Source organism: Oncorhynchus keta, chromosome 8, assembly GCF_023373465.1.
Source record: "Oncorhynchus keta strain PuntledgeMale-10-30-2019 chromosome 8, Oket_V2, whole genome shotgun sequence".
Lineage (NCBI taxonomy): Eukaryota > Metazoa > Chordata > Actinopteri > Salmoniformes > Salmonidae > Oncorhynchus > Oncorhynchus keta.
This window is the reverse complement of record NC_068428.1, coordinates 41,573,316-41,599,488: the sequence shown is the minus strand read 5'-3', so window position 1 is coordinate 41,599,488 and position 26,173 is coordinate 41,573,316. Positions and strand designations below refer to the sequence as shown.

The 26,173-nt window shown below is 48.4% G+C and overlaps 1 protein-coding gene and 1 long non-coding RNA gene across 5 annotated transcripts in view; one reads left to right on the top strand and one right to left on the bottom strand.

Annotated features, from left to right (window-relative positions):
• Positions 1-13,046, bottom strand: part of LOC118380431 (signal-induced proliferation-associated 1-like protein 1) — a 103,677-nt gene extending 90,631 nt beyond the window's left edge. For all 4 annotated transcript variants that reach the window (XR_008141231.1, XR_008141232.1, XM_052524257.1 and 1 more), the window contains exons 1-5: positions 12,248-13,046; positions 11,780-11,965; positions 9,578-10,081; positions 7,591-7,795; positions 4,660-4,790 (exon numbers count right to left, since the gene is read on the bottom strand). Coding sequence is in view for 2 of the 4 variants with exons in the window: in XM_052524257.1 (XP_052380217.1) it covers positions 4,660-4,790; positions 7,591-7,795; positions 9,578-10,081; positions 11,780-11,965; positions 12,248-13,036 (1,815 nt within the window). In the remaining 2 variants the exon portion in view is untranslated. The remainder of the gene's footprint in view (positions 1-4,659; positions 4,791-7,590; positions 7,796-9,577; positions 10,082-11,779; positions 11,966-12,247) is intronic.
• LOC127931454 (uncharacterized) lies at positions 13,038-13,837 on the top strand. Its single transcript, XR_008141233.1, has 3 exons — positions 13,038-13,164; positions 13,202-13,469; positions 13,569-13,837. It is a non-coding gene; the product is annotated as an uncharacterized LOC127931454 (long non-coding RNA).
• The last annotated feature ends 12,336 nt before the right edge of the window (positions 13,838-26,173 follow it).

Below are 26,173 nucleotides of genomic sequence, written 5' to 3'. Positions count from 1 at the left end.
ATGTGAGTCTGGAAGGAGAGTTTGCAGTCTAGCCAGACACCTAGGTACTTATAGATGTCCACATATTCAAGGTTGGAACCATCCAGGGTGGTGATGCTAGTCGGGCATGCGGGTGCAGGCAGCGATCGGTTGAAAAAGCATGCATTTGGTTTTACTCGCGTTTAAGAGCAGTTGGAGGCCACGGAAGGAGTGCTGTATGGCATTGAAGCTCGTTTGGAGGTTTGATAGCACAGTGTCCAATGACGGGCCGAAAGTATATAGAATGGTGTCGTCTGCGTAGAGGTGGATCAGGGAATCGCCCGCAGCAAGAGCAACATCATTGATATATACAGAGAAAAGAGTCGGCCCGAGAATTGAACCCTGTGGTACCCCATAGAGACTGCCAGAGGACCGGACAGCATGCCCTCTGATTTGACACACTGAACTCTGTCTGCAAAGTAATTGGTGAACCAGGCAAGGCAGTCATCCGAAAAACCGAGGCTGTTGAGTCTGCCGATAAGAATTTGGTGATTGACAGAGTCGAAAGCCTTGGCGAGGTCGATGAAGACGGCTGCACAGTACTGTCTTTTATCGATGGCGGTTATGATATCATTTAGTACCTTGAGTGTGGCTGAGGTGCACCCGTGACCGGCTCGGAAACCAGATTGCACAGCGGAGAAGGTACGGTGGGATTCGAGATGGTCAGTGATCTGTTTGTTGACTTGGCTTTCGAAGACCTTAGATAGGCAGGGCAGGATAGATATAGGTCTATAGCAGTTTGGGTCCAGGGTGTCTCCCCTTTGAAGAGGGGGATGACTGCGGCAGCTTTCAATCCTTGGGGATCTCAGACGATATGAAAGAGAGGTTGAACAGGCTGGTAATAGGGGTTGCGACAATGGCGGCAGATAGTTTCAGAAATAGCGGGTCCAGATTGTCAAGCCCAGCTGATTTGTACGGGTCCAGGTTTTGCAGCTCTTTCAGAACATCTGCTATCTGGATTTGGGTAAAGGAGAACCTGGAGAGGCTTGGGTGAGGAACTACAGGGGGGCGGAGCTGTTGGCCGAGGATGGAGTAGCCAGGCGGAAGGCATGGCCAGCCGTTGAGAAGTGCTTATTGAAGTTTTCGATAATCATGGATTTATCGGTGGAGACCGTGTTTCCTAGCCTCAGTGCAGTGGGCAGCTGGGAGGAGGTGCTCTTGTTCTCCATGGACTTCACAGTGTCCCAGAACTTTTGGAGTTGGAGCTACAGGATGCAAACTTCTGCCTGAAGAAGCTGGCCTTAGCTTTCCTGACTGACTGCGTGTATTGGTTCCTGACTTCCTGAACAGTTGCATATCACGGGGGCTATTCGATGCTATTGCAGTCCGCCACAGGATGTTTTTGTGCTGGTCGAGGCAGTCAGGTCTGGAGTGAACCAAGGGCTGTATCTGTTCTTGGTTCTGCATTTTTTGAACGGAGCATGCTTATCTAAAATGGTGAGGAAGTTACTTTTAAAAATGACCAGGCATCCTCAACTGACGGGATGAGGTCAATGTCCTTCCAGGATACACGGGCCAGGTCGATTAGAAAGGCCTGCTCACAGAAGTGTTTTAGGGAGCGTTTGACAGTGATGAGGGTGGTCGTTTGACTGCGGCTCCGTGGCGGATACAGGCGATGAGGCAGTGATCGCTGAGATCCTGGTTGAAGACAGCGGAGGTATATTTGGAGGGCCAGTTGGTCAGGATGACGTCTATGAGGGTGCCCTTGTTTACAGAGTTAGGGTTGTACCTGGTGGGTTCATTGATGATTTGAGTGAGATTGAGGGCATCTAGCTTAGATTGTAGGACTGCCGGGGTGTTAAGCATATCCCAGTTTAGGTCACCTAACAGAACAAACTCTGAAGCTAGATGGGGGCGATCAATTCACAAATGGTGTCCAGGGCACAGCTGGGAGCTGACGGGGTCGGTAGCAGGCGGCAACAGTGAGAGATTTGTTTCTGGAGAGAATAATTTTCAAAATTAGTAGTTCAAACTGTTTGGGTATGGACCTGGAAAGTATGACATTACTTTGCAGGCTATCTCTGCAGTAGACTGCGACTCCGCCCCCCTTTGGCAGTTCTATCTTGACGGAAGATGTTATAGTTGGGTATGGAAATCTCTGAATTTTGGTGGCCTTCCTGAGCCAGGATTCAGACACGGCAAGGACATCAGGGTTAGCAGAGTGTGCTAAAGCAGTGAGTAAAACAAACTTAGGGAGGAGGCTTCTGATGTTGACATGCATAAAACCAAGACTTTTTCGATCACAGAAGTCAACAAATGAGGGTACCTGGGGACATGCAGGGCCTGGGTTTACCTCCACATCACCCGCGGAACAGAGAAGGAGTAGTATGAGGGTGCGGCTAAAGGCTATCAAAACTGGTCGCCTAGAGCGTTGGGGGCAGAGGATAAGAGGAGCAGGTTTCTGGGCATGGTAGAATATATTCAGGGCATAATGCACAGACAGGGGTATGGTGGGGTGCGGGTACAGCGGAGGTAAGCCCAGGCACTGGGTGATGATGAGAGAGGTTGTATCTCTGGACATGCTGGTTGTAATGGGTGAGGTCACCGCATGTGTGGGGGTGGGACAAAGGAGGTAACAGGGGTATGCAGAGTGGATCTAGGGCTCCATTGTGAACTAAAACAATGATAACTAACCTGAACAACAGTATACAAGGCATATTGACATTTGGGAGAGACATACAGCGAGGCATACAGTAATCACAGGTGTTGAATTGGGAAAGCTAGCTAAAAACAGTAGGCGAGGCTAATCAGCTAGCACAACAAACAGCAGGTAAAATGGCGTTGACTAGGCAACTGGGCCGACAGATAAATGGACAGTCCAGCGTGCGTCAGCTATGTAGCCAAGAGATCAGTGTCCAGGGGGCAGCGGTGGATGGGCAGGGAAGCTGGGCTGGCGAGTGTTATCCAGGTTAAAAAAAAAAAAAAAACTAACAACGACTAAATAGCTTGTAGCTAGTTAGCTGGTTAGCGTCTGGAGGTTCTTGAGTGTGTCATAAAAATAAAATTAAAATTAAAAGTGATAGCGAATCCGTATCGCAGTGGGTGAGGCAGGTTTCCGGAAGGTATAAACAAATAAAAATCAAAGAGAGATGGAAAGTAAATGGGTTCAGAAGTGTTTGGGATGAGGTGAGTCAGATGGTTAGCAGGCCTGTGCTAACAAGCTAACAGTTCGTAGGCCCGGGCTAGACAAGCTAGCCGTTAGCAGGCCGAATTAGCAAGCAGGGAGATAGCGAGGGCTAGAGCTAACCTTTGGGGGACGTCGCGATGGGGTGAGTCTGTTTATTCCTCTTCTTGCGGTGACATCGACAGACCGGTCGTGGGCCCGGTAATTGTAGCCCAGGAGTATGCTACAGGAGCTCTAGTACGCTGGGTGAGCTGGAGACACAGCGTTTCAGAAAGCTTGCGGGCCTTGGCCAGCAGATGGATCTTTGGCGATGTCGCACGAAAAAGCCTGTTGAAACCACCTCGGACGATTATGTCGGCGGACCAGTCGTGATGGATCGGCGGCGCTCCGTGTCGGCAGTAAAGGGTCCAGGCCAATTGGCGAAAGAGGTATCGTTGGGCCTCTTGGCTAGTCGGGAGGTGGGCTTAGCTCAAGGCTAACTGTAGCTTGTTTTGGGCCAGAGACGTTGGCCAGGAGTAGCCACTCGGAATTGCAGCTAGCTAGTTGCGATGATCCGGTGTAAAGGTTCAGAGCTTGCGGTAGGAACCGGAGATGTGGTAGAGAAAGAGCAGTCTGATATGCTCTGGGTTGATGTCGCGCTGGTGTTCTAGTTAGCTTAGAAGACCGCTAGCAATGGCTAACTGAGTACGAGCTAGTAGCTAGTTAGCTGGCTAGCTTCTGATGGTGGTTCCGGTTCTAAAGTAAAGTATAGAAAAAGCGGATCCGTACCACATTGGGTGATGCGGGTTGCAGGAGAGTATATTCAGCTCTAGTTTGAAAGTGAGATTAAAATATGTACGAAATATATACAGAAAAAAAACGAAGAAAACTATGTTTACACTAGACAGGACGGGACAAGACAAAACACACGTCCGACTGCTACGCCATCTTGGAACACGTATGATATGAACAAGCCTGGTTATTCACTAGCAACAATAATATGAACAAGCCTGGTTATTCACTAGCAACAATAATATGAACAAGCCTGGTTATTCACTAGCAACAATAATATGAACAGGCCTGGTTATTCACTAGCAACAATAATATGAACAGGCCTGGTTATTCACTAGCAACAATAATATGAACAGGCCTGGTTATTCACTAGCAACAATAATATGAACAGGCCTGGTTATTCACTAGCAACAATCATATGAACAGGCCTGGTTATTCACTAGCAACAATAATATGAACAGGCCTGGTTATTCACTAGCAACAATAATATGAACAGGCCTGGTTATTCACTAGCAACAATAATATGAACAGGCCTGGTTATTCACTAGCAACAATAACATGAACAGGCCTGGTTATTCACTAGCAACAATAATATGAACAGGCCTGGTTATTCACTAGCAACAATAATATGAACAGGTCTGGTTATTCACTAGCAACAATAATATGAACAAGAGAAAGAACAAGGGGAGACTGGATGGGAGACGGGTGAGAAACGAGGGGGTTTAGTTAGTGTACTGTCTTGTTACCTCGCTGGTTCTGAAGATGACTCTGTAGTTGTACTGTTGTCCATGCTCCTTGTGTTCCTCTAGTTTCTCTCTCCTCAGACTCACTGCTACTGGACCTAGAGTCTCATCTACACCCAGGTAGTTCCAATGCTCTGGACGAGAGAGGGGGAGGGGGAGGAGGGACGAGAGAGAGGGAAAGCGAGGGGAGGGAGGGACGAGAGAGAGGGGGGGCGAGGGGGAGGGAAACAGAGAGAGGGGGGGGAGGGGGAGGGAGGGACGAGAGAGGGGGGGAGCGAGAAGAGAGAAGCGAGGACGAGAGAGAGGGGGGCGAGGGGGAAGAGGGGACGAGAGAAGGCGAAGAGGGAGACGAGAAGAGGGAACAGCAGAAGGGGGACGAGAGGAGGAGGGACGAGAGAGAGGGAGACGAGAGAGGAGGGAGGGATGAGAGGGAGACAAGAAGAGGGAGACGAGAGAGGAGGGAGATGAGAGGGAGACGAGAAGAGGGAGACGAAAGAGAGGGGGACGAGAGGAGGGAGGGACGAGAGAGAGGGAGACGAGAGAGGGAGGGAGGGATGAGAGGGAGGAGAGAGGGGACGAAGAAGGAAACGAGAGAGGGAGGGAGGGATGAGAGGGGAGACGAGAGAGGGGGGACGAGAGAGAGTGAGGGAGGGAAAAGAGAGGTTGTGGGTGCGAAACAGGAAGAGGGGGATTTTTTAAAATGTATATTTGCAATATAAGAGAAGTAGCCCACACAGTCTAATGTCAACCTACAGTCTAATGTCAACCTACAGTCTAATGTCAACCTACAGTCTAATGTCAACCTACAACTTGATGTAAATCTACAACCTGATGTAAATCTACAACCTGATGTAAATCTACAACCTGATGTCAACCTACACCTGATGTCAATCTACAACCTGATGTCAATCTACAACCTGATGTCAATCTACAACCTGATGTCAATCTACAACCTGATGTCAACCCTACAAAATCTACAACCTGATGTAAATCTACAACCTGATGTAAATCTACAACCTGATGTCAAATCTACAACCTGATGTCAACCTACAACCTGATGTCAAATCTACAACCTGATGTCAAATCTACAACCTGATGTCAATCTACAACCTGATGTAAATCTACAACCTGATGTCAACCTACAAACTGATGTAAATCTACAACCTGATGTCAACCCTACAACCTGATGTAAATCTACAACCTGATGTCAACCCTACAACCTGATGTAAATCTACAACCTGATGTCAACCCTACAACCTGATGTAAATCTACAACCTGATGTCAACCCTACAACCTGATGTCAACCCTACAACCTGATGTCAACCCTACAACCTGATGTCAACCCTACAACCTGATGTCAACCCTACGTCAATCTACAACCTGATGTCAACCATTTACATTTACGTCAACCCTACGTCAATCTACAACCTGATGTCAATCTACCTGCTTTCATATTCTATTTTCAGACAATCTTATATTTCCAAAGATCAAATATCCAGACGACTTTAGAAATGAATAAATCAACATCTCTATGGTCTGTAGTGGTAGGACCCTAACTCTCCCTCTCTACCATCCCTCCCTCCTTGTAGGTAGAAGCACTTCCTGTCATAGTACCCCAGGTCTCTCTCTCTACCATCCCTCCTTCCTTGTAGGTAGAAGCACTTCCTGTCATAGTACCCCAGGTCTCTCTCTCTCTCTACCATCCCTCCCTCGTGGTAGGTAGAAGCACTTCCTGTCATAGTACCCCAGGTCTCTCTCTCTACCATCCCTCCCTCCCTCCCTCCTCGTTGGTAGAAGCACTTCCTGTCATAGTACCCCAGGTCTCTCTCTCTCTACCATCACTATCTCCTTGTAGGTAGAAGCACTTCCTGTCATAGTACCCCAGGTCTCTCTCTCTACCATCCCTCCCTCCTTGTAGGTAGAAGCACTTCCTGTCATAGTACCCCAGGTCTCTCTCTCTCTACCATCCCTCTGTCCCTCCCTCCTTGTAGGTAGAAGCACTTCCTGTCATAGTACCCCAGGTCCCTCCCTCTCTTACCATCCCTCCCTCCCTCCTTGTAGGTAGAAGGACTTCCTGTCATAGTACCCCAGGTCTCTCTCTCTACCATCCCTCCGTCCCACCTTGTAGGTAGAAGCACTTCCTGCCATAGTACCCCAGGTCTCTCTCTCTCTACCATCCCTCCGTCCCTCCTTGTAGGTAGAAGCACTTCCTGTCATAGTACCCCAGGTCTCTCTCTCTCTCTCTACCATCCCTCCGTCCCTCCTTGTAGGTAGAAGCACTTCCTGTCATAGTACCCCAGGTCTCTCTCTCTCTACCATCCCTCCGTCCCTCCTTGTAGGTAGAAGCACTTCCTGTCATAGTACCCCAGGTCTCTCTCTCTACCATCCCTCCGTCCCTCCTTGTAGGTAGAAGCACTTCCTGCCATAGTACCCCAGGTCTCTCTCTCTACCATCCCTCCGTCCCTCCTTGTAGGTAGAAGCACTTCCTGTCATAGTACCCCAGGTCTCTCTCTCTCTCTACCATCCCTCCGTCCCTCCCTCCTTGTAGGTAGAAGCACTTCCTGTCAATAGTACCCCAGGTCCCTCCCTCTCTACCATCCCTCTGTCCTCCCTCCTTGTAGGGAGAAGCACTTCCTGTCATAGTACCCCAGGTCTCTCTCTCTCTACCATCACTATCTCCTTGTAGGTAGAAGCACTTCCTGTCATAGTACTCCAGGTCTCGCTCTCTCTACCATCCCTCCCTCCTTGTAGGTAGAAGCACTTCCTGTCATAGTACCCCAGGTCTCTCTCTCTCTACCATCCCTCCCTCCTTGTAGGTAGAAGCACTTCCTGTCATAGTACCCCAGATCTCTCTCTCTCTACCATCCCTCTGTCCCTCCCTCCTTGTAGGTAGAATCACTTCCTGTCATAGTACCCCAGGTCCCTCCCTCTCACCCCTCAGATAGAAGTATTTCCTGTAGTAGTAGGCCCCCAGGTCACAGTGTTCCACAGATCGTTTGGCCCTGTCGGCGTGTTGTCCCTGTCCGTCTTTAGGGGCCTCCAGCACGGCCACCCCGGCATTGGTGAAGTGAGTCTCCAGGGGCCCCTCCTCTGAGCCACCTCCCCCCCCAGAGCTCTCTCCACTGCCTATACTACCCTGCTGGGAGGGGGCAAGAGGAACAATGTTAGTACAGAGGTAACTGTAAAGGGGTCACATTTATTTGAGTTGACATTAGCATACAGAACATGCTTATATACTGCTTTTGAATGCATTGCCTATATGGGGTTCTAAATGTGTTAAAAACTCTTAAGGCCCCAGGGGGAGCGTTTGGGAAGTACGGATGAATGACGTGCCCAAAGTAAACTGCCTGTTACTCAGGCCCAGATGCTAGGATTTGCATATAATTGGTAGCATTTGATAGAAAACACTCTGAAGTTTCTACAACTGTTAAAGTAATATCTGTGAGTATAACAGATATATAACTGATATGGCTGGCGAAACACCAAGGAAACACCAAGGAAAATCCACCCGGAATTATTATTTTTTGTTTCGGTCACACTATCATTTCAATGATAGCCTCTGGGGAAAAACAAATAGATAGGAACTGCAATCTGGGTCCTATTGCTTCCACTAGATGTCAACAGTCTTTAGAAAGGGTTTCAGGCTTGTTCTTTGAAAAATGAACAAGTAGTTATAGTTTTTACAAGGTGAATGAGGTGTGCGCTCTTCGTAATTTATTTTCCCTGCTGAACATAATATTTAAGACTGAGAATAGTATCGTTTATTTAGATATTAGAGTACCTGAGGATTAATGTGAAACATAGTTTGACTTGTTTGGACGAACTTTACCGGTAACGAGTGGATTAATGAAATCACTGACGCCAACTAAACATACTTTTTTTTATATAAAGAGGGACTTTATCGAACAAAACCACCATTCATTGTGTAGCTGGGACCCTTGGGATTGCAAACAGAGGAAGATCTACAAAGGTTAGTGATTTATTTTATCGCTATTTGGTGATTTTGTGACGCCTGTGCTGGTTTGAAAATGTATTTTGGTGTGGGGCGCTGTCCTCTGATAATCGCATGGTGTGCTTTCGCCATAAAGCCTTTTTGAAATCTGACAAAGCGGATTAACAAGAAATTACGCTTTTAAATGATGTTAGACACTAGTGTTTTCATGAATGTTTAATATTACGATTTTTATATTTTGAATTTCGCGCTCTGCAATTTCACCGGATGTTGTCGTAGTGGAACGCTAGCAAAGAGGTTTTAAGAAGTAATTTCCCCCTAGAGTCGATGCCCGTGCCTGCGTTGAAATCTAATTTACATAATAAAACCATTTCCATCCAAATCCGTTTGTTTAAGCTAGAGATTTTTTGTTTGTTGCATGTTCTGCGTCGACCAGGAGACACCCTGAAAATCAGTCTTCTTACCAAATCTTCTGTAGCGTCTGAATAGTTCAGGCAACAAACTAATATAACTAAGTAAATTCAATGTTTCATCAAATCAATTTGAATTACAATTATTTTTTATAACTACAGGGTCCTAGAATTCTACATCAAATAGTTAAATGATCCTTGGTATGGCCATCTTAAAACAATTCCATATGTCAGCTTAGTAGAAGCCCAGCCCGGGGCCCTAACAGGGGTGGCAGGTAGCCTGGAGGGTTAGGGCGTTGGGCCAGTAACCAAAAGGTTGCTGGATCGAATCCCCAAGCTGACAAGGTAAACATCTGTCATTCTGGTGAAAGAGTTGAGCTGATGCAGAGACTTCAGGTCTCTGGTCCAATATCTATGATGGTAATGGTATCAGCGTTATCCAGATAACACATTCCATTACCTGATGTGTGAGGTAGTGTATATTGTGTGCCAGCATGCATTCGTATTGCCGGTGTGTGCAAGTGTCCATGCCAGTGTATTCATCGTCTCCTCGTCCTACCTGTTTAGAAGGGCAGATGTTCCTCTCTCCCTCTCCTCCCAGTTCATTCCTGAAACAGGGACAGTTCAGCACCAGTTCATTGCTCTTGTCATCCCCAGGATCCAGGGCAGGGTTAGTGCCATGTCCCCCTCCTGTACCCGGACACCCCTCCTTGCCACTTAGCTCCTCCTGCGACCCGCACGGAGACCCACCCCCACCGTATACTCCGCTCTGATTGGACGAGAGGGAGGAAGTGGCAGAGGCCGAGGCGGCGGCGGCAGCAGAAGCTCCTGTGGTGGTGTTCTTGGGTTTCCCACCGGACTGTCGTCCCTGGATGGCCTCGTTGAGGTTAAAGAGGATACTCTGCACGTCAAAGTGGGCGAAGCCCTTCTGACAGGTCCAGGGTTTGGGGCTGTTACCGTCCTCCCGGCCCCCGTCTTCTATGTCTGATCCAGCACGGGAAGAGTCGCCCTCGGCCTTGACGCTACGAAGCTTCCGGAAGATGGACTCCCCGCCCGTCTCCGACTGGAAGAAGATAAAACATTGTTGGGGTGGCAGGGTAGCCTAGTGGTTAGAGTGTAGAGGCGGCAGGGTAGCCTAGTGGTTAGAGTGTAGAGGAGGCAGGGTAGCCTAGTGGTTAGAGTGTAGAGGCGACAGGGTAGCCTAGTGGTTAGTGGCGGAAGAGTGTAGAGGAGGAAGGGTAGCCTAGTGGTTAGAGTGTAGAGGCGACAGGGTAGCCTAGTGGTTAGAGTGTAGAGGCGGACAGGGTAGCCTAGTGGTTAGAGTGTAGAGGCGGAAGGGTAGCCTAGTGGTTAGAGTGTAGAGGAGGCAGGGTAGCCTAGTGGTTAGAGTGTAGAGGAAGCAGGGTAGCCTAGTGGTTAGAGTGTAGAGTAGCCTAGTGGTTAGAGTGGAAGGGTAGCCTAGTGGTTAGAGTGTAGAGGCGACAGGGTAGCCTAGTGGTTAGAGTGTAGAGGCGACAGGGTAGCCTAGTGGTTAGAGTGGTAGAGGAGGCAGGGTAGCCTAGTGGTTAGAGTGTAGAGGCGGCAGGGTAGCCTAGTGGTTAGAGTGTAGAGAGGGGCGGCAGGGTAGCCTAGTGGTTAGAGTGGAGGGGTGGCAGGGTAGCCTAGTGGTTAGAGGGTGTAGAGGCGGCAGGGTAGCCTAGTGGTTAGAGTGTAGAGGAGGCAGGGTAGCCTGGTGGTTAGAGTGGTGTCGAGGAGGCAGGGAAGCCTAGTGGTTAGAGTGGAGAGTTGGCAGGGTAGCCTAGTGGTTAGAGTGGAGGGGCGGCAGGGTAGCCTAGTGGTTAGGGAGTGGAGAGGGGGCAGGGTAGCCTAGTGGTTAGAGTGGAGGGGCGGCAGGTAGCCTAGTGGTTAGAGTGAGGGGTGGCAGGGTAGCCTAGTGGTTAGAGTGGAGAGTTGGCAGGGTAGCCTAGTGGTTAGAGTGGAGGGCGGCAGGGTAGCCTAGTGGTTAGAGTGGAGAGTGGAGGGGCAGCAGGTAGCCTAGTGGTTAGAGTGAGGGGTGGCAGGGTAGCCTAGTGGTTAGAGTGTAGAGGCGGCAGGGTAGCCTAGTGGTTAGAGTGTAGGGGCGGCAGCGTAGCCTAGTGGTTAGAGCGTTGGACTCGTAACCGAAAGGTTGCAAGTTCAAACCCCCGAGCTGACAAGGTACAAATCTGTCGTTCTGCCCCTTAACAGGCATTTAACCCACTGTTCCCAGGCCGTCATTGAAAATAAGAATTTGTTCTTAACTGACTTGCCTGGTTAAATAAAGGGTAAATAATAAATAATTCCCATGGGAAATGTTGTTTGCTTCACTGTGCATAAACACATTAACAAATAAAGTATGGATAAAACATGTTGATAAGATTGATGAAATATTAATATTGGTGTAATATACAGACACATAATAACAAAGTGAAACAGAATTTTTATTTTTTTATTTATATTTTATTTTTTTTAACCTTTATTTAACCAGGCAAGTCAGTTAAGAAAATAAATTCTTATTTTCAATGACGGCCTAGAAACAGTGGGTTAACTGCCTGTTCAGGGGCAGAACGACAGATTTGTACCTTGTCAGCTCGGGGGTTTGAACTCGCAGCCTTCAGGTTACTAGTCCAACACTCTAACCACTAGGCTACTCTGCCACCCCAAGTATAGACCAGTACAGAGAAGATAGATTTACAAATCAACCAATGAGGAGACTGTAAACCGTGCAGTTTGTGTTCAATACCTTGGATCTCCTCTTGAGTTGTTTCTCTCTTTCCTTCAGGCGACTGGAGGAGCTACCTTTGGCAGTACCCAGAGGTCCATCAGGCAGATCTAAGGCAGCCTGTTTGTGCGGGGCGACCGTCAGCAGCTCCCTGAGTCTGTCCGGTGCCGGGCTGCGCTGGTCTGGAGCCTCCTGGGATGTATAACCCTGGAATGAATGGATTTATTTGACATATCTAGAATACATATAGAGTTGCAACAGGAATATAACAATACTCGTATATACTCGTATATTCGTTCAACAAGTAAAAATTAGGTTAAGAAAGATTAGGTTTATTTGAACATCTTGGTACTTATGCAGAACCATAAATAAAATGTGATTTCATGATAAAAAAAAATAAAAAATGAAAATATTTATGGACAGAGCATCATAGATAACTGATATTTATCAGAAAGGTATTCCACTAAATCAATCAACTAAAACACAAACCTTGAGCATATCGAAGAAGCTTTCCCCTGAGCCTGCATGTTTGTCTATGGAGGAGGTGCTTCCGTACTCTCGGTGCATGGGCGTCCAACCGGAGAAGGACCAGCCCTCGCCCCCGTCACCCTCCAGCTCAGAGATAGTGATGTCACTGTTGGAGCGCTGGCGGATACGCCTCATGCCTTTACGCGGCGAGCCCTGATAGCCGTCTGGCGACAGGTAGCGGTTGTCTTTGCTGTGATGTCTGCTGTGGTGCATCTTGCTCTTCAGGGTGTTGTGGATGTTCCGGAGCATCGAGGTGTCATGAGGGCTGATCAGGTGGCCCAGTTTAGCCGAGAGGTTGCTATGGGCCGTGGGCGCCGAGCCTGAACCCGAGCTCCGCTCTCGCTCTCTTTCTCCGCCCGACCCGCGTTCTCCGCCCGACCCGCGTTCTCCGCCCGACCCGCGTTCTCCGCCCGACCCGCGTTCCCCGCCCGACCCGCATTCTCCTCCACCTGAAGATGACATGGTGGAACTTGGAGAGTCCGTATCTACGGTGATGTGCCACACTCCACCCGTTCCGTCCCTTTTGGGGGGCCAGTCTGCCACGCGGGCCCTGACCCCCATCTTGGGAACCCCCGGGGTGGAGGAGGAAGAGGAGCCGGACGAGGAAGAGGAGGTGAGGTGGGCGCTCTCAGAGCGGGGTGGGGGGGCGCCACCATTGGGGAGACGCAGGCGACGGGTGTAGAATTCATCAGAGGCAGGTACCGAGCCGCCCACCGAACGCTCCGTCTGAGACCGCTTCAGACTGGTCATGGTGGAGTAAGGTCAGGGGGTAAGGTCAGGGAGTAAGGTCAGGGGGTAAGGTCAGGGGGTAAGGTCAGGGGGTAAGGTCAGGGAGTAAGGTCAGGGGGTAAGGTCAGGGGGTAAGGTCAGGGGGTAAGGTTAGGGTCGGGGGTTCAGAGGTAAGGTCGGGGTAAGGTTAGGGTTAAGGTTACGGGGTAAGGTTAAGGGGTAAGGTGGGGTAAGGTTAGGAGGTAAGGTGGGGTGAGGTTAGAAGGTAAGGTGGGGTGAGGTTAGAAGGTAAGGTGGGGTGAGGTTAGAAGGTAAGGTGGGGTGAGGTTAGAAGGTAAGGTAGGGTGAGGTTAGAAGGTAAGGTAGGGTGAGGTTAGAAGGTAAGGTAGGGTGAGGTTAGAAGGTAAGGTAGGGTGAGGTTAGGGGGTGAGGTGGGGTGAGGTTAGGGGGTAAGGTAGGGTGAGGTTAGGGGGTAAGGTGGGGTGAGGTAGAAGGTTAGGGGGTAAGGTGGGGTGAGGTTGGGGGGTGAGGTTAGGGGGTAAGGTGGGGTGAGGTTAGAGGGTAAGGTGGGGTGAGGTTAGAGGGTAAGGTGGGGTAAGGTGGAGCTCAGCAGTAGAGATGGATCATTATGCCCAGGGAGAGGAGAGGATAGAGAGGAGAGGATAGAGAGGATAGAGAAAGAGGAGAGGATAGATAGAGAGGAGAGGATAGAGAGCCTCAAAGAACATTGGTGGCTGGTAGGACTGGAGGAGGGAGAGAATGTTGTAGCTAGTGTTGGTTCTCCTCAGGTCTGCATGCTGCTTCGGTCTCTGGTGGGCAATGTGAACTCTGCAGAGGAGAGAGAGAGAGAGGAGAGAGAGAGGACAGAGAGATGAGAGGAGAGAGAGAGGACAGAGAGAGGAGAGGAGAGAGAGAGGACAGAGAGAGGAGAGGAGAAAGAGAGGACAGAGAGAGGAGAGGAGAGAGAGAGGACAGAGAGAGGAGAGGAGAGAGAGGACAGAGAGAGGACAGAGAGGACAGAGAGAGGAGAGAGAGAGGAGAGAGAGAGGAGAGAGTTGAGAGCGAGAGGAGAGAGAGAGGAGAGAGAGAGGAGAGAGAGAGGAGAGAGAGCGAGAGAGAGAGAGAGAGAGAGAGGAGAGAGAGAGCGAGAGAGGAGAGAGAGAGAGAGGAGAGAGAGAGAGAGAGGACAGAGAGAGGAGCGAGAGGAGAGAGAGAGGAGAGAGGACAGAGAGAGGAGCGAGAGGAGAGAGAGAGGAGAGAGGAGAGAGAGAGAGAGAGGAGAGAGAGAGAGGAGAGAGAGAGAGAGAGAGAGAGAGGGAGAGGAGAGAGAGAGGAGAGAGAGAGAGGAGAGAGAGAGAGGAGAGAGGACAGAGAGAGGAGCGAGAGAGGAGAGAGAGAGAGGAGCGAGAGGAGAGAGAGAGAGGAGCGAGAGGAGAGAGAGAGAGGAGCGAGAGGAGAGAGAAAGAGGAAAGAATAGGAGATACAGAGGAAGAGGAGTGGGAGGAAGAGGAGTGAGAGGAAGAGGAGAGGAAGAGGAGAGCGAGAGGAGAGCGAGAGGAGAGAGAGGACAGAGAGAGGAGCGAGAGACAGAGAGAGGAGCGAGAGGAGAGAGAGAGGAGAGAATAGGAGATACAGAGGAAGAGGAGTGGGAGGAAGAGGAGTGAGAGAGGAGAGCGAGAGAGAGGGGAAGGGAGAGAAAGACAGGAAGAGGAGAGAGAGGAAGAGGACAGAGATGAAAAGGGTTAGATGTTGGGTTAGGCCTCGATGTCTGAGAGGCTATAATTAATCTGAAGTTGTTTTTTTTATCAAGCAGAAGAAACAAATAGACATTACATGAGATCCAGACAGCCGTTGTTAAAGAAGCACCTGAATGTCTCTGTGACAGACACTAGCATCTACGTACACAAGACCTGCTAAGACTTCACAAAACCTTCATCTCTTAAGAGAATAATCATTTAAGACGGGCTACTTCAGTTCCTTTCAAACCAACTGATTACCCAAGATAACGCACCACTTATCAGCTGACACACGGCTGTTCATTATCAGATGAGAAAGCTACACTATACACAAAAAAGTATGTGGACACCCCTTCAAATTAGTGGATTCAGCTATTTCAGCCACACCTGTTGATGACTTCAGCCATGCAATCTCCATAGACAACCACTGGCAGTAGAACTGCCTGTACTGAAGAGCTCAGTGACTTTCAACGTGGCATCGTCATAGGACCTTTCCAACAAGTCAGTTGGTCAAATTTCTGGCCTGCTAGAGCTGCCTTGCTAGAGCTGCCCTGCTAGAGCTGCCCTGCTAGAGCTGCCCTGCTGCTAGAGCTGCCCTGCTAGAGCTGCCCTGCTAGAGCTGTCCTGCTAGAGCTGCCTTGCTAGAGCTGCCCTGCTAGAGCTGCCCTGCTAGAGCTGCCCTGCTAGAGCTGCCCTGCTAGAGCTGCCCTGCTAGAGCTGTCCTGCTAGAGCTGCCCTGCTAGAGCTGCCCTGCTAGAGCTGCCCTGCTAGAGCTGCCTTGCTAGAGCTGCCCTGCTAGAGCTGCCCTGCTAGAGCTGCCCTGCTAGAGCTGCCCTGCTAGAGCTGCCCTGCTAGAGCTGCCCTGTCTCCAGTCAACTGTAAGTGATGTTATTGTGAAGAGGAAACGTGGAGGAGCAACAACGTCTCAGCCGCTAAGTGGTAGGCCACACAAGCTCATAGAACTGGACCTGTACTCGGTTGCAACACTCACTACTGAGTGCCAAACACACACGTCCAGAAAAGACTGCAGTAGGAAGAAGATACACCTGTCACACCGCCTCACTGAGCAATGTCTACTTTCCTCTCCACACACATTCACACTCAGTCAGTCTCCTCTCCACCATATCCCAGCAACCACCTGCTAAGTGTCCGTCTCTCTCTCCGCTGGGCTGACGATGAAGTGGTACACACTAATGAGTGTGTGTGTGTCAGAGTTTCTGTTAGCTGGTAATTCCTGTTTTTAAGTCAAAATGAGGCTCAGTAGTGTGTGTGTGGCCTCCACGTGCCTGTATGACCTCCCTACAACGCCTGGGCATGCTCCTGATGAGGTGGCGGATGGTCTCCTGAGGGATCTCCTCCCTGGACTAAAGCATCCGCCAACTCCTGGACAGTCTGTGGTGCAACGTGGCGTTGGTGGATGGAGCGAGACATGATGTCCCAGATGTGCTCAATTGGACTCAATCTACGCCAGTCCAAAGCATCAATGCCTTCCTCTTGCAGGAACTGCTGACACACTCCAGCCACATGAGGTCTAGAATTGTCTTGCATTAGGAGGAACCCAGGGCCAACCGCACCAGCATATGGTCTCACAAGGGGTCTGAGGATCTCATCTCGGTACCTAATGGCAGTCAGGCTACCTCTGGCGAGCACATGGAGAGCTGTGCGGCCCCCCAAAGAAATGCCACCCCACACCATGACTGACCCACCGCCAAACCGGTCATGCTGGAGGATGTTGCAGGCAGCAGAACGTTCTCCACGGCGTCTCCAGACTGTCACGTGCTCAGTGTGAACCTGCTTTCATCTGTGAAGAGCACAGGGTGCCAGTGGCGAATTTGCCAATCTTTGTGTTCTCTGGCAAATGCCAAACATCCTGCACGGTGTTGGGCTGTAAGCATAACCCCCACCTGTGGACGTCAGGCCCTCATACCACCCTCATGGAGTCTGTTTCTGACCGTTTGAGCAGACACATGCACATTTGTGGCCTGCTGGAGGTCATTTTGCAGGGCTCTGGCAGTGCTCCTCCTTGCACAAAGGCAGAGGTAGCGGTCCTGCTGCTGGGTTGTTGCCCTCCTACGGCCTCCTCCACGTCTTCTGATGTACTGGTCTCCTGGTAGCGCCTCCATGCTCTGGACACTACCCTGACAGACACAGCAAACCTTCTTGCCACAGCTCGCATTGATGTGCCATCCTGGATGAGCTGCACTACCTGAGCCACTTGTGTGGGTTGTAGACTCCGTCTCATGCTACCACTAGAGTGAAAGCACTGCCAGCATTCAAGTGTGACCAAAACATCAGCCAGGAAGCATAGGAACTGAGAAGTGGTCTGTGGTCACCACCTGCAGAACCACTCCTTTATTGGGGGTGTCTTGCTAATTGCCTATAATTTCCACCTGTTGTCTATTCCATTTGCACAACAGCATGTGAAATGTATTGTCAATCAGTGTTGCTTCCTAAGGACAGTTTGATTTCACAGAAGTGTGATTGACTTGGAGTTACATTGTGTTGTTTAAGTGTTCCCTTTATTTTTTTGAGCAGTGTATATATAAAATATTTCCCCCCCACCCCTCCCTCATCAATCTACACCCCATAATAACAAATCAAAAACAGGTCATAACTTCTTTCAAATGTATTTATTTTTTAAAGATAATTTTTTTTTTTAAATAAAAAATATGATCGAGCCATCTTCTGAAATGTTCACATCTCGTCACTTCTCACTCTGGTGAGGTTTCCTCTTTAGCTCCGATACTAAACCAAATCACATTTTATTTGTCACATACACGTGGTTAGCAGATGTTAATGCGAGTGTTAGCGAAATGCTTGTGTTTCTAGTTCCGACAATGCAGTAATATCTAACAAGTAATCTAACAATTTCACAACAACGACCTTATACACACAAGTGTAAAGGAATGAATAAGAATATAAACAAAAAAACAGATGGATGAGTAATGACTCAGCAGCAAGATGCATAGTATAGAGTACAGTATATACATTTGAGATGAGTAATGTAGGGTTATGTAAACATTATATAAAGTGGCATTGTTTAAAGTGTCCAGTGATACATTTATTACATAAAGTGGCTAGAGATGAGTCAGTATGTTGGCAGCAGCCACTCAATGTTAGTGGTGGCTGTTTAACAGTCTGATGGCATTGAGATAGAAGCTGTTTTTCAGTCTCTCGGTCTCTCGGTCTCAGCTTTGATGCACCTGTACTGACCTCGCCTTCTGGATGATAGCAGGGTGAACAGGCAGTGGCTCGGGTGGTTGTTGTCCTTGATGATCTTTTTGGCCTTCCTGTGACATCGGGTGGTGTAGGTGTCCTGGAGGGCAGGTAGTTTGCCCCCGGTGATGCGTTGTGCAAACCTCACTACCCTCTGGAGAGCCTTACGGTTGTTGGCTGAGCAGTTGCCGTACCAGGCGGTGATACAGCCCGACAGGGTGCTCTCAATTGTGCATCTGTAAAAGTTTGTGAGTGTTTTTGGTGACAAGCCGAAGTTCTTCAGCCTCCTGAGGGTGAAGAGGTGCTGCTGCGCCTTCTTCACCACGCTGTCTGTGTGAGTGGACCATTTCAGTTTGTCCATGATGTGTACGCCGAGGAACTTAAAACTTACTACCCTCTCCACTACTGTCTCGTCAATGTGGATAGGGGGGTGCTCCCTCTGCTGTTTCCTGAAGTCCACGATCATCTCCTTTGTTTTGTTGACATTGAGTGTGAGGTTACTTTCCTGACACCACACTCTTGAGGGTTCTCACCTCCTCCCTGTAGGAGTTGTTGGTAATCAAGCCTACCACTATAGTGTCGCCTGCAAACTTGATTCAGTTGGAGGCGAGCATGGCCACGCAGTCACGGGTGTACAGGGAGTACAGGAGAGGGCTGAGAACGCACCCTTGTGGGGCCCCAGTGTTGAGGATCAGCGGGGTGGAGATGTTGTTTCCTACCCTCACCACCTGGGCGCGGCCCGTCAGGAAGTCCAGGGCCCAGTTACACAGTGCGGGGTCGAGACCCAGGGTCTCGAGCTTAATGACGAGTTGAGGGTACTATGGTGTTAAATGCTGAGCTGTTGTCGATGAACAGCATTCTTACATAGCTATTCCTCTTGTCCAGATGGGTTAGGGCAGTGTGAATGCGGTTGCATTGTCTGTGGACCTGTTATGGCGGTACGCAAACTGAAGTGGGTCTAGAGTGTCAAGTAGGGTGGAGGTGATATGGTCCTTGACTAGTCTCTCAAAGCACTTCATGATGACAGAAGTGAGTGCTACGGGGCAATAGTCATTTAGCTCAGTTACCTTAGCTTTCTTGGGAACAGGAACAATGGTGGGCCTCTTGAAGCAAGTGGGAACAGCAGACTGGGATAAGGATTGATTGAATATGTCTGTAAACATACCAGCCAGCTGGTCTAGCTGGTCTGGGCATGCTCTGAGGACGCGGCTAGGGATGCCGCCAGGGCCGGCAGACTTGCGAGGGTTAACACGTTTAAACTTTATACTCACGTTGCCGGCAGTGAAGAAGAGCCCGCAGGTTTTGGTAGTGGGCCATGTCAGTGGCACTGTATTGTCCTCAAAACGAGCAAAGAAGTTGTTCAGTTTGTCTGGGAGCAAGACATCCTGGTCGGCGACGGGGCAGGTCTACATTTTGTAATCCGTGATTGACTGTAGACCCTGCCACATACCTCTCGTGTCTGAGCCGTTGAATTGCGATTCTACTTTGTCTCTATACTGACGCTGAGCTTGTTTGATTGCCTTGCAGAGGGAATAGCGACACTGTTTGTATTCGGTCATCTTTCCGGTCGCTTTGCCCTGATTAAAAGCAGCGGTTCCGCTTTCAGTTTTGCGTGAATGCTGCCATCAATCCACGGATTCTGGTTGGGGAATGTTTTAATAGTCGCTGTGGATACAACATCACCGATGCACTTGCTAATAAACTCGCTCACCGAATCAGCGTATTCATCAATGTTATTGTCCGACGCTATGCGGAACATATCCCAGTTCACGTGATCGAAGCAATCTTTAAGCATGGAATCCGATTGGTCGAACCAGCATTGAACAGACCTGAGCACAGGCGTTTCCTGTTTTAGTTTCTGTCTGTAGGCTGGGAGCAACAAAATGGAGTCGTGATCAGATTTTTCCAAAAGGAGGGCGAGGGAGGGCTTTGTATGAGTCACGGAAGTTAGAATAACAATGATCCAGGGTTTTACCAGCCCGGGTCGCATATTCGATATGCTAATTTATAATCTAAGCATTGTTTTCAAATTAGCCTTGTTAAAATCCCCAGCTACAATAAATGCATCCTCAGGATATGTGGTTTCCAGTTTACATAGAGTCAAATAAAGTTTGTTCAGGCCCATCGATGTGTCTGCATGGGGGGGAATATATACGGCTGTGATTATAATCTAAGAGAATTCCCTTGGTAGATAATGCGGTCGGCATTTGATTGTAAGGAATTCTTGGTCAGGTGAACAGAAGGACTTCCTGTATGTTCCTGTATGTTGTTATGATCACACCACGTCTCGTTAATCATAAGGCATACACCTCCGCCCTTCTTCTTACCAGAGAGATGTTTGTTTGTCGGCGCGATGCGTGAAGAAGCCGGGTGGCTGTCCTGACTCTGATAACGCATCCCGAGTGAGCCATGTTTCCGTGAAGCAGAGAATTGTTACAATCTCTGATGTCTCTCCGGAAGGCAGCCCTTGCTCGAATTCAGTCTACCTTGTTGTCAAGAGACTGGACGTTGGCGAGTAGTATACTCAGGATCGGTGGGCGATGTGCCCGTCTACGGAGCCTGACCAGAAGACCGCTCCGTCTGCGTCGCCGTTGTTTTGGGTCGCCGGCTGGGATCCGATCCATTGTCCTGGGTGGTGGTCCAAACAGAGGATCCGCTTCGGGAAAGCCGTATTCCTGGTTGTAATGTTGGTAATTTGACGTTGCTCTTATATCCAATAGTTCTTCCCGGCTGTATGTAATAAGACTTCAGATTTCCTGGGGTAACAATGTAAGAAATAATACATAAAAAACATACTGCATAGTTTCCTAAGGACTAGAAGCGAGGCGGCCATCTCTATCGGCGCCCGGATGTCCTAGCTTCCATTTACATGTTCACAGTCTCCCATTCACATCAATGATTAAGTGAAACGTTGACTTACGTTAGGATTGGCCACTTGGTGTGTGTGTGTGTGTGTGTGTGTAAAGACGAGTGCGAATGGCAACCTCTTACACAGTGTTTATTAACAGAGTTAAGTGAACCACTTTAGCTGGCGCTGAAACTGCTGCAAGAAACACGCTGACACTCACTGTCGTGTCGCTGCAATCCACCTCACAGAGATTAATAAATCAACAGGAGAGAACGCAGACACACAGACACAGTGTGTTCCTTTTTATGAAAAGGTTTCTTCCATTTAGCAGAGAAGCACAGCATCTATAAATAAGAATCAAAGCAACACAGTAGAAGACGGTGTTTTAAGAGTATTGATTTTGAGTGGGTGGCTGTTTGAGTTCTACAGAAGCCGTCTTTCCTTATGGGGCTTTGGGAGTGTGGTGGAGAGAGCGAGGGAGACAGAGAGAGCGAGGGAGACGGAGAGAGCGAGGGAGACGGAGAGAGCGAGGGAGACGGAGAGAGCGAGGGAGACGGAGAGAGCGAGGGAGACGGAGAGAGCGAGGGAGACAGAGAGAGCGAGGGAGACAGAGAGAGCGAGGGAGACAGAGAGAGCGAGGGATACAGACAGAGCGAGGGATACAGAGACAGCGAGGGATACAGAGACAGCGAGGGATACAGAGAGAGCGAGGGAGACAGAGAGAGCGAGGGAGACGGAGAGAGCGAGGGAGACGGAGAGAGCGAGGGAGACAGAGAGAGCGAGGGAGACAGAGAGAGCGAGGGAGACAGAGAGAGCGAGGGAGACAGAGAGAGCGAGGGAGACAGAGAGAGCGAGGGAGACAGAGAGAGCGAGGGAGACAGAGAGAGCGAGGGAGACAGAGAGAGCGAGGGAGACAGAGAGAGCGAGGGAGACAGAGAGAGCGAGGGAGACAGAGAGAGCGAGGGAGACAGAGAGAGCGAGGGAGACAGAGAGAGCGAGGGAGACAGAGAGAGCGAGGGAGACAGAGAGAGCGAGGGAGACAGAGAGAGAGAGGGAGACAGACAGAGAGAGGGAGACAGACAGACAGAGGGAGACAGACAGACAGAGAGAGGGAGACAGACAGACAGAGAGAGGGAGACAGAGAGAGCGAGGGAGACAGAGAGAGCGAGAGAGGGAGACAGAGAGAGCGAGAGAGGGAGACAGAGAGAGCGAGGGAGACAGAGAGAGCGAGAGAGGGAGACAGAGAGAGAGAGGGAGACAGACAGAGAGAGAGAGGGAGACAGACAGAGAGAGAGAGGGAGACAGACAGAGAGAGCGAGGGAGACAGACAGAGAGAGCGAGGGAGACAGACAGAGAGAGCGAGGGAGACAGACAGAGAGAGCGAGGGAGACAGACAGAGAGAGCGAGGGAGACAGACAGAGAGAGCGAGGGAGACAGAGAGAGCGAGACAGACAGAGAGAGCGAGGGAGACAGACAGAGCGAGGAGACGAGGAGAGGGAGACAGAGAGAGCGAGGAGACAGACAGAGAGAGCGAGGGAGACAGACAGAGAGAGCGAGGAGACAGACAGACAGAGAGCGAGGGAGACAGACAGAGAGACAGGAGGAGACAGAGACAGCGAGGGAGACAGAGACAGCGAGGGAGACAGAGAGAGCGAGGAGACAGAGAGAGCGAGGGAGACAGAGAGAGCGAGGGAGACAGAGAGAGCGAGGGAGACAGAGAGAGCGAGGGAGACAGAGAGAGCGAGGGAGACAGAGAGAGCGAGGGAGACAGAGAGAGCGAGGGAGACAGAGAGAGCGAGGGAGACAGAGAGAGCGAGGGAGACAGAGAGAGCGAGGGAGACAGAGAGAGCGAGGGAGACGGAGAGAGCGAGGGAGACAGAGAGAGCGAGGGAGACAGAGAGAGCGAGGGAGACGGAGAGAGCGAGGGAGACAGAGAGAGCGAGGGAGACGGAGAGAGCGAGGGAGACAGAGAGAGCGAGGGAGACGGAGAGAGCGAGGGAGACGGAGAGAGCGAGGGAGACGGAGAGAGCGAGGGAGACAGAGCTGCACTTCCCTAACCTCCTGACAAATGTACAACCACATTAGAGGCACGTATTCCCCATCAGATTACACAGATCCACAAAAGAACCTCGAAAACAAATCCAATTTTGATCAACTTTAAATGTATTTTTTATTTCACCTTTCTTTAACCAGGTAGACTAGTTGAGAACACCTTTCTTTAACCAGGTAGACTAGTTGAGAACACCTTTCTTTAACCAGGTAGACTAGTTGAGAACACCTTTCTTTAACCAGGTAGACTAGTTTGAGAACACCTTTCTTTAACCAGGTAGACTAGTTAAGAACACCTTTATTTAACCAGGTAGACTAGTTGAGTTCTCATTTACAACGGCAACCTGGCCAAGATAAAGCAAAGCAGTACTACATATATATCCCATATCTACTGTAAATACTATCAAGGGTTAAAGAGAGATAGCAGATAAATACTATCCAGTAGTAGATAAATACTATCCAGGGTTATAGATAGCAGATAAATACTATCCAGTAGTAGATAAATACTATCAGGATTAAAGAGATAGAGATAGCAGATAAATACTATCCAGGGTTAAAGAGAGATAGCAGATAAATACTATCCAGTAGTAGATAAATACTATCCAGAGTTAGAGATAGCAGATAAATACTATCCAGGGTTAAAGAGAGATAGCAGATAAATACTATCCAGTAGTAGATAAATACTATCCAGAGTTAGAGATAGCAGATAAATACTATCCAGAGTTAAAGAGATAGCAGATAAATACTATCCAGGGTTAAAGAGATAGCAGATACATACTATCCAGGGTTAAAGAGATAGCAGATACATACTATCCAGGGTTAAAGAGATAGCAGATACATACTATCCAGAGTTAAATAGATGGCAGATACATACTATCCAGAGTTAAATAGATGGCAGATACATACTATCTGGGGTTAAAGAGATAGCAGATACATACTATCCGGGGTTAAAGAGATAGCAGATAAATACTATCCAGTAGTAGATAAATACTATCCAGAGTTAAAGAGATAGCAGATAAATACTATCCAGAGTTAAAGAGATAGCAGATAAATACTATCCAGGGTTAAAGAGATAGCAGATACATACTATCCAGGGTTAAAGAGATAGCAGATACATACTATCCAGGGTTAAAGAGATAGCAGATACATACTATCCAGGGTTAAAGAGATAGCAGATAAATACTATCCAGGGTTAAAGAGATAGCAGATAAATACTATCCAGAGTTAAAGAGATAGCAGATACATACTATCCAGTAGGTTATCCAAAGAGATAGCAGATACATACTATCCAGGGTTAAAGAGATAGCAGATAAATACTATCCAGTAGTAGATAAATACTATCCAGAGTTAGAGATAGCAGATAAATACTATCCAGAGTTAAAGAGATAGCAGATAAATACTATCCAGGGTTAAAGAGATAGCAGATACATACTATCCAGGGTTAAAGAGATAGCAGATACATACTATCCAGGGTTAAAGAGATAGCAGATAAATACTATCCAGAGTTAAAGAGATAGCAGATAAATACTATCCAGAGTTAAAGAGATAGCAGATAATACTATCCAGGGTTAAAGAGATAGCAGATAAATACTATCCAGTAGTAGATAAATACTATCAGGGTTAAAGAGATAGAGATAGCAGATAAATACTATCCAGTAGTAGATAAATACTATCCAGAGTTAGAGATAGCAGATAAATACTATCCAGGGTTAAAGAGAGATAGCAGATAAATACTATCCAGTAGTAGATAAATACTATCAGAGTTTAGAGATAGCAGATAAATACTATCCAGAGTTAAAGAGATAGCAGATAAATACTATCCAGGGTTAAAGAGATAGCAGATACATACTATCCAGGGTTAAAGAGATAGCAGATACATACTATCCAGAGTTAAATAGATGGCAGATACATACTATCCAGAGTTAAATAGATGGCAGATACATACTATCCAGAGTTAAATAGATGGCAGATACATACTATCCAGAGTTAAATAGATAGCAGATACATACTATCCAGGGTTAAAGAGATAGCAGATACATACTATCCAGAGTTAAATAGATGGCAGATACATACTATCCAGAGTTAAATAGATGGCAGATACATACTATCCAGAGTTAAAGAGATGGCAGATACATACTATCCAGAGTTAAAGAGATAGCAGATAAATACTATCCAGGGTTAAAGAGATAGCAGATACATACTATCCGGGGTTAAAGAGATAGCAGATAAATACTATCCAGTAGTAGATAAATACTATCAGGGTTAAAGAGATAGCAGATACATACTATCCAGGGTTAAAGAGATAGCAGATACATACTATCCAGAGTTAAATAGATGGCAGATACATACTATCCAGAGTTAAATAGATGGCAGATACATACTATCCAGAGTTAAATAGATGGCAGATACATACTATCCAGAGTTAAAGAGATAGCAGATAAATACTCTTCAATCAGGGAGGGTTAGTAGTAACAATGGTTTATTTATACTTTTAAAAATGGCCATAGTTTTTGCAGGGGTCCCCATGCCCTGGATCTAGGCACTCAGATGTCATTCTGTCACTCCCATGAGAAGTACAGCTGCATGTATTCTAGCCAGGTAAAATCCGTAGTCAGATACAGTGGTAGGCTAAGTCCAGTAGAGATATGCAGCAGTAGTCTGTACGTAGTCATAGACAGTAATAATTAGGTGTAGGTTCGGTAACAATGGATACGGCAAAAGTAAAGCTTTGTGGAGGAGGACTGTCCGTACAACTTGGAACATGACTCAGGTCAAGACCACCAGCCTACACTACGACAGTGTCTCACTGCGATGATAAATAAATACAATACTCTCAGAGAGACTTGTGTCAGATTAAATTAAAACGGTTTAATTAAAAGTTTCAGGAGCAATTAGTGTTGTCGTCGTGGCACTTCAGGGATAACAGTAATCACAGACACTGGTAAAAATAAGTCCAGAAACTAGAGTAGAAGATAGCATTAGTAACAGGAGAAATGGGTCAGTTCAAGAACCAGCAACCAGCATTCCCACAGCCAATCACTCTGCCTCACACACACACACACACACACACACACACACACACACACACACACACACACACACACACACACACACAAGCTAATCTAGAGCAAATCAGAACTCCCGCAGGAACTCTAAAACGTCCGTTTGCTGTGGAACTGGGTTTTGGTCTCCCCCTCCCTCTCGATAAACACTTCCGCCTCGCTCTCCCACCGTGGGCCCTAGCAACACATCGGCAACGCTGTGTGAGGTGGCACGGCATTGAGGGGACAGAAATAGCTGAGTGAGAGA